Source organism: Onychostoma macrolepis, chromosome 10 (genome assembly GCF_012432095.1).
Source record: "Onychostoma macrolepis isolate SWU-2019 chromosome 10, ASM1243209v1, whole genome shotgun sequence".
NCBI classification, from domain to species: Eukaryota; Metazoa; Chordata; class Actinopteri; order Cypriniformes; family Cyprinidae; genus Onychostoma; species Onychostoma macrolepis.
Window position 1 is genome coordinate 1,216,695 of NC_081164.1, and position 8,445 is coordinate 1,225,139.

The 8,445-nt window shown below is 40.3% G+C and overlaps 1 protein-coding gene across 2 annotated transcripts; it reads right to left on the reverse strand.

The window, feature by feature from the left end:
• Positions 1-78: 78 nt before the first annotated feature.
• Positions 79-7,964, reverse strand: phax (phosphorylated adaptor for RNA export). 2 transcript variants are annotated; one of them, XM_058788351.1, is made up of 5 exons: positions 7,808-7,964; positions 6,044-6,546; positions 3,863-3,998; positions 1,616-1,699; positions 79-747 (listed from the first exon to the last, which is right to left on the reverse strand). In XM_058788351.1, exons 1-5 carry the CDS (start codon positions 7,880-7,882, stop codon positions 478-480), a joined length of 1,068 nt encoding a protein of 355 aa, XP_058644334.1. In that variant the 5' UTR covers positions 7,883-7,964; the 3' UTR covers positions 79-477. The 2 variants fall into 2 exon arrangements, with proteins under 2 accessions (XP_058644334.1, XP_058644335.1); XM_058788352.1 differs by having other exon boundaries at positions 3,878-3,998; positions 7,808-7,962.
• Between the last annotated feature and the right edge of the window lie 481 nt (positions 7,965-8,445).

Below are 8,445 nucleotides of genomic sequence, written 5' to 3' on the forward strand. Positions count from 1 at the left end.
GCAAAAATACAGTAAAAAAAGCAAACCACAGACATATTTGAGAGCAATATGACAAATGACACGCACCAAAAGCTGAGCTCAACTTTTATACATCATGTATACAACATGTACTGCTTTATTGTGCAATGCACCTTTAACAAACATTTAGAGCATCTCCGATGACTAAAACACAAGCTGTATTCTTCTGAAATAAGTCAATGTATATTTTCTTGCTGCAATTAATTTTCCATGAATGCAGTAATGTATCAAAAGCTTGCAAAATATCCAAACATAAAGATCACAATTTATGAACAACATTTTAACCAGGCAAGAATTCCTGTAGAAGATCTGTACAAGCTTTGGCTGCTGCTTACAGTCTTTCAACAACCAGCAGAGAACTTAAAGTGCCATCCGTCAGGACTTTCATCTTTAGTTTAGTCAATCCGAGCTGTTTTAGGCTACAACTAGAAGGGGCTGTGAAGCATGAAACCGCACGCGTTAGAAAACCTCGAGGTCGGTTGAGTTGTACACGACAGGGTTGTCCTCCGTGCCCAGCGCAGACTCCGGCGGGCCCTCGGGGGCCTCCTCCAGCGAGCCCAGAGCCTCTTCAGTGTCACTGGCAAACGTTTCTCGTGAGACGTCGTCATGCTCCTGGAGGTCGAGCGTGCTGATGGCCTGCTTCATCTTCTTTGCTACTATTTGCTTCCGTCGCTTCTTAGCTGCCTTTTTGTTGTTGTATTCTTTCTGGTTCTCCTCATGAAAGATCTCCTGTATGAAGAGAACATGCAAAAACTGTTTTTCTTTCAAGACAGTGTCAGACCGGGAGTTTGGGCAGAGCCAGTAAACCACAGTGAGCCGATAAGCTCCGCCCAACAAATGCTTAAAGGCTAGTTCACCCAACAATGAAAATTAGCCTGTGATTTACTCACCCTCAAAGCATCCTAGGTGCATATGACTTCCTTCTCTCAGACGAATCCTGGCTCATGGCAGTCAGCGGGTGTTTCTGTTCAAAGGTCCAAAACATGCCAAATAAAGCGCACGCATCCATAATAAAACATGCCTCACACGGCTCCGGGGGGTGAATAAAGGCCTCCTGTAGCAAATCCATGCAATCTTTCTAAGAACAATATCCATATTTCAAACGTAATAAACACTTTTCTCTCACTTCCACTGACTGTCGTGTGCAGAAGTCGTTTTTATTGTGTTATTATGTGTTTATTACGTTTGAAATATGGATATTTTTCTTACAAACATTGCATGGATTCGCTGTAGGAGGCCTTTATTCACCCCCCGGAGCCGTGTGAGGCATGTTTTATTATGGATGCGTGCGCTTTATTTGACGTGTTTTGGACCGTTGAACAGAAACACCCGCTGACTGCCATGAGCCAGGATTCGTCTGAGAGAAGGAAGTCATATGCACCTAGGATGCTTTGAGGGCGAGTAAATCACAGGCTAATTTTCATCGTTGGGTGAACTAGCCCTTTAACCCCACCCACCACTGATCTCATTAAGCCAATAAGCTCCGCCCTAATTTTCATTGTGAGGCTGCTGGTGGCTCTGCAGTTGGATGCAGATTGTTTGTGTTCTTGAGGACATGTTGAGAACGGAACAGAAAGACCCATCGGTGTTGACGCACCTTCACCTGTCCGTCAGAGATGCTGGGTGTGTTCTTCAGTAAGTTCAGATAGACTCCACCCGGTGTCCGTCTCCTGGTGCCGTCCTGCAGGTAAGCCAACAAACACGTTAGCACATTTGATTCATTTTTTGTAAAACAACACTGATAACAGCAAAACGTTTTTTAATGATGTGCAGTGATTGTTTTGATTGTTTCATGCACAGTCAGCTGTTCTTTCGCAAAATCATTTGTTGTGTTTGGTTATGCCACAGTAAGTCAAGCCAGCGAACATCACATTATTATTCAAATTGGTAATAAATAGTTCTCTCCTTCATAATCACTGAAGCGGTCAATCACTTAAACTCGGCGTGAGCTGAGGTCATCTGCACTGCACAGTGACGCTCGTAGAGTTTACACTTCGTGATCAGAGCAGAGGTAGACTGGCATCTCATTTATACTGATGAATGAGTGCTGATAGATGCATACGTGTTCCAGATGAAAGAACACAATCAATGGTCTGTTTGTTACTTCAGACAAGAACGCCTGCACATTCGATCAGAATCAGCGTAAATACTTCCTACGGATGCAGTGATCGTGATCTTTTATGGCCGATTCCATTGGGCTGAGTTTGGTTGCCAATTATAATTTTTAAGAGATAAGGAGGAATGGCAATGAATTACAGGTAATATTATACATAATATATTCAGTTTCTCACACAGTGTGATCATTTTACTTCATAAGACCTTGCAAGATATTGTCAATAGCCCCAAGTATTAATTTAGTATTAATTTATTAAATTGCAGTTGTAGCGAAGGCAAACTTTAATTGCTGTGATATTTCCATCTAGTGCAAACTGTCCCTCCATTTATGTGTCTACAAATGTATTTAGCAGAGTAATGATCAAATGTTATGATTAAATAGTAGGGGTCGACCGATGTGTGTTTTTCAGGGCCGATGCCGATACCAATTATTACAGACCAAGTGGACCGATAACCGATATTGTTCACCGATATATTATGTCTGATGTAAAAATGAAAATGAATGTCAAAATTAAGAATAACAAGGGCTCTGACAAAAACTGCCTTCCCTGGTGTTGATTGCACTTCTTACTCTTGTCTTCCTCCATGCATCCATCTACAATAAGGGTAATATAAAGAGAGAGTTAAAAGTGGGGCCACTGCATGCTTCATGATTAAGCCTATGAATACTGTACTACAGCTAAACAGCTTGGGGAAATGTAAGTATTTGGCTTCAATAATTTACATGTTAGAAATGTATGTGGAATAGCATAACCTCTCATAATTATAATATAAGTGTAAATAATTTAATTGTCTTCATAGCTCCATTGTAGAAGTTGTGAAGAAGACTGCACTATTTTAATTAAACTCATGAAGCAACTCTCAGAGCAGTTCTGGGGATGTTGTTCGTGTATTTATGTCCTCATTTAGGGAGACAGCAGATGCTGAAAACACCGCGAGCGCCGCGCACTTCAGTGTGTGTGTGTGTGTGTGTGTGTGTGTGTAAAATCAAAACCGCGCGTCTGTGCCATTCACATATACAGAGACACGCAGAACATGCAGAATTCATATTTAAATAAGTCTTTTTGCAGCTTAATATTTACAGATACTAGTCCATAGCGCGAGTGTACTGACGTACTTTTGATTTAATCATCCAAACTTTGACGAACTCCGTGTTATACAGTCCTTTATATAACTGGATTCCGCAATTCCGCCTGCGTTTTCCCATCGCGGAAACCATAAATAGATAATATTGAGGTGTTTTGCAACTTCAGTGTAGTGGATTGTGATTTATTGCAACTTGAGCAACGTCTGCTGCTGCCTTGAGAGACAACTGATGCGTGATCACTGAAACTGTAGCAAGCGCTTTCAGTGAGAGTGCATTAGTCTTCCACATTGATTGGTCTCGTGACTCCCAACAAATCAGATGCGCGGTGGGCGGAGACTGCTCGAGGCCACAGAGTGGTGAGTTCTGACAGGCTGCATCAGAGCCAAATAGCACGTTTCAAAATTAAGTTAATTTTATCGGCACATCGGTTTTGAAAATGACCCATACCAATAATCATAAAAATGCTTAATATCGGCGCCGATAATCGGTCGACCCCTATTAAATAGTAAGCATGTTAAAAGCGGCAGACTATGGCTCTCTCTATGCACACATTAGTGTGTTTATTTATTGTTTTTGACCAACAGAAGCAGTTCTGAATAGCCTATCCTCAGTTCCTAACTCGTTCATCTGCACTGAACGTACTGGTTTTGGACGTACCACAGTGTAGAGACCTCCAGTCTGCTCAATGGTTGCCGTCTCTGACAGCAGCTCGATGGCTTTCTTCTTTCCTATCACTCTCACCACTCGCTCGACCAGATCCTTCTTCGGCTCCATCAGTCTGTAACAGAGCAAACACACGCAACATTATACAACAGCTGTGCAGCAACTCCAAACAAACATTTCTGATTATTATCAATGTTGAAAACAGTTGTGCTGCTTTTTTTGGGAACTGTGAAACTTTTTTTGGAAACTTGTTTTTTTAAAGATTCTTTGATGGAAATGTTTTTTTTTTTAAAAAGAACAGCATTTGCTCAAAATGGAAATCTTTTTCTAAATAAATGCAGGCTTGATGAGCGTAAGAGACTTCAGATCTTACTGACACCAAACTTTTGTTCGGCAGTGTGTCTGTTTGCACATATACACACACACACGTTCACTTTTTAAAATGAGGAACATAAAAATGGCATTTATCTTTTTAATTTATGTCTTCCCTGCCTAAGGTATTTCACACAGCATATCATATATACAGCATCAGTGATGGGAATAACGGCGTTATAAATAAACGGCATTACTAACGGCGTTATTTTTTTCAGTAACGAGTAATCAAACGAATTACTGTTTCCCCCGTTACAACGCCGTTACCGTTACTGACAATAAAATGTGGCGTTACTGTATTATATTATTAGAATTTATTTTTTCAGTTCATCTGAATGGATGCGCAGTGTAGCTGTATTTGACGTACCGTAAACTCTAGTGTGAAGGTGCACACCTCTCCGTCGCTGTCTCTCACAGACACGCACGCAAAGAAAGATACAGAGCAAGAGAGTTTTTCATAACATGCAGAAGTGACGCGCTACATGTGAACGATATTCTTTGTTGTATTTTCCTGTCAAAATAACGGAGTTCCTCTGGAATTCTTCAGCTTTTAAGAACTGCCGGTTTCTCTGGTAGTGGGCGGAGCTAATGCTCAAACGACAATCTCATTGGCTGGTGCTCACCTATTATCCTCCCTGTTTTGATTTCAGCAAATCAATTCGAGCAAAAGCAGATAACGTGATTAATATTCATGAACCCAGCAGCTCATTAATCCTTAGTGCGTTTTATATTGATGACAAATATGCATTCATACTTGGTTATTCTAATTACTAAAGTTCTATCATCGTATAATATTAAATTATCATAACATTATATTATAATGCTTGACTGACTGATACTAAGTTTCAGTATACTGTAGATTAATGTGCAATGTTTTATAATAATAATTTATTCTTTTTAGTGTCCATTTCATTAATTTAACATTTAATATTGGGGGCATCCAAAGGTATTTGACATTTGAATTTTTTTTTTTTAAAGTAATGCAATAGTTACTTTCCCTGGTAATTAGTTACTTTTATAATGATGTAACTCAGTTACTATTTGTGAGAAGTAACTAGTAACTATAACTAATTACTTTTTAAAGTAACATGCCCAACACTGCACAGCATGCATATATTATATATATATATATATATATATATATATATATATATATATACACATATACACACACACACAGCCGCTCAAAGTTTGGGATCAGTAGGAAGTTTTCTGCTCATCAATGCTGAATTTATTTGATCAAAAATACATTAAAAAACAGTAATATTGTGAAATATTATTGCAATTTAAAATAATGAATTCATTCAATTTAAAATAATGGTTTTCTATCTTAATATGCTTTAAACTGTAATGTATTTCTGTGATGCGCAGCTGTATTTTCAGCATCATTACTCCAGTCTTCAGTGTCACATGATCTTCAGAAATCATTCTAATATGCTGATTATCATCAATGTTGGAAACAGTTGTGCTGCTTCATATTGTTTTTTGGAACCTGTGATACTTTTGTCAGGATTTGTTTGTATATAAAGTTTTTTTTAACAGCATTTAAAAAAAAAAAAAAAAAACACTTTTCTAACAATCTAAGTCTTTACTATCACTTTGTGTCAATTTAGCACATCCTTGCTGAATAAAAGTATTAATTTCTTTTTTAAAATAAATTTTTTTTTACTGACCACAAACTTTTGATCAGTAGTGTATATAACATTTCATCTTTAATATCGGTATACATTCTGCAAGCGGTTTATGAACGTAAACCCAGTTTTGCATGTGCATAAGTGTTCTCCTGACCTGTGAGCGATCTCGTCCACCACTCTTTCTTCAGGGTCGTCCTCTCGGAGCTGGTACCGGCCCTTCAGGTCCATCTCGGCCCGCGGGCCCAGCCTCTCCTTGGCCGGCCGCTTTCTCTTCAGACAGCTCTCCTGCTGCATGTATCCCTCCAGCTCCCCGTCCAGCACGCTCCTCAAGCCCTCCTCCTCCTCCTCGCGCTCCTTCTCCATCAGCTTACGGGCCAGGACGTAGTTATAGGTCTCGCTCTGACGACTGCTCATGCTGACGCTCCCCTCCATTCCCATGATGCCCAGCTCCGCGGCCACAGACTCCTGGCTCTGCTCCTGCACCACGGAGCCCCAGATGTTGTTGACCCTGCGTCCGGAGGGAGCGCTGGAGCTGCGGAGCCGCTTGTGTCTCCAGGGCACGGCCTCGTCTTCAGACGCAGAGCTGTCGCTGGAGTCTGTGTTCCTGCGGCTGCGGTATCCTGAGACGGACGCAGAGCTCAGAGACGGACCTGTGCTCTGAAGACATGACACCAAACACTTGATTTTCTCCATGAATAACTGATTGAATGTTTGCCAAAATCATTAGATCACTAGTATTATCAGCAGCTAAAAATGGTTTTAAGTCAGTTATTTCTATATTTTGCTGTACTGTATCAGTAGGAAATATCAGTTTACATTTCCAAACATTCATTTAGCCATTAATTGTAATAATCCAGTGAGATCTGATCATCAGTCTGTCTGGAATGACATGTCACAGAACAAACTAAACTAAATCCAGAAGAACTGTGTCTCCAAGACGCTTCAAGAAACCTCCTGCAAAGCTACAGCACTGTTAAAAGTTTTAGGCACTTGTGTAAAAATGCTGTAAAATGATTTTCTATATCAATTAACTTCTATTAACTAAATGAAATCAGTATTTGTTGTGAGCATCCTTTGTGTTTAAAGCAGGTTTTGTCCTCGCTGCACTTGAGCAGAGTTTCTCAGGAGCAGAGACACAGTTCTTCTGGATTGAGTCTCAGTTTGTTGTTTCTTCATGTCACTCCAGACAGACTGATGATGATCGGATCACATCTCACTGGATTATTACAATTAATCAGAACCAGAATGAGCTTTATTGTCAGGTATGTTTACACATACAAGGAATTTGTTTTCGTGACAGAAGCTCCACAGTGCAACAGAACAAAAACACAGATACTAAAAGAACAAAAATAGAACAAGTAAATAGGGAATAACATTATAGAAATTGACAATTGTATGTACAGGTACATTATATGCAAATTAGAAATGTAAACTAAGTATGTGTGTTAGATAAATAAGTGTATAAGTAGTGTTGTGTGCTCCTCGTTTATTGTCAAGTGTTCATGAGATGTTCAGCCTGAGGGAAGACCCCGTTCCTGAGTGAATGTCGGCTAAATGAATGTTTGGAAATGTAAACTGATATTTCCTCCTGACACACTACAGCAGAAGATAGAAATAAGCTGCTGATAATACGACTGATCTAATGATTTTGGCCACCGCTGAAAGCTGTCTCTGAGAGCAGGCCTTTACAAGATGAAGTAAGCCGACAGTCACTTCAGAGACAAAGCAAGCTTGTTTACAAAGACAACGATTGTCCTTTAATGACAGGAACGTGTTAATGAAGTGAACGGGGCTCAGTCATCTTTTGAAGCGGTTTAAACAGCAGCACGCATGCTAGCAGCCGACAAGTATGCTTTATAAACCGAACACATGATGTGCGCAGCAGACACAGACACACACTCAGCGGGTCTCTGTTCACCTGAACTCGCTCCTCCTGATCAGACTCCAGCTCTCCATCCTCCAGCGCCGCCATTCCGTCTCCGCCGCCCGCCATTTCTCACAGCCGGAAGTGACGCGCGCAGACTTACTGCCGCTCTCATTGGGCGCGTTCTCTTCTTCTTCGCATAATGCACAGCGCATTCCCGCCACCTGCTGGGAGCCGATACATCCCATTCCACTACATCCTTCTATATTACACTTTTCCTAATTCTTCCATTAGGTTTTTCCTCTGCAAAATTATCTGCAAACAATAAGCATATGTTCCATAGTTTCTAAAACGCTGCTTGCCTCCCTGTATTATAGTGTACTATTCAAATGACGGTGTCCTATTAATCTGCTCAGAACTATTTCTTCCCGTCTGTTCCTCTCCTGTTCTTCACAGAAACAGCTTCATTTTGAATAGTACATCAATGCACCAAAACTATTGAATCTCTCTGTCATCCTCTAAAGGACTCTTTACTATGTTATTTCCTTCTGATATTGACAATTTAATATTTATTTACGTCTTCTTTCCTCCATCGTTTTTGGTGTATTAGTAGTTGGCCTCCAAAATGTTGCATTGCTGCCATCTGCTGTCTGATTTTAATTTACCACTTCTTAATGAAATTCATCCAGTCT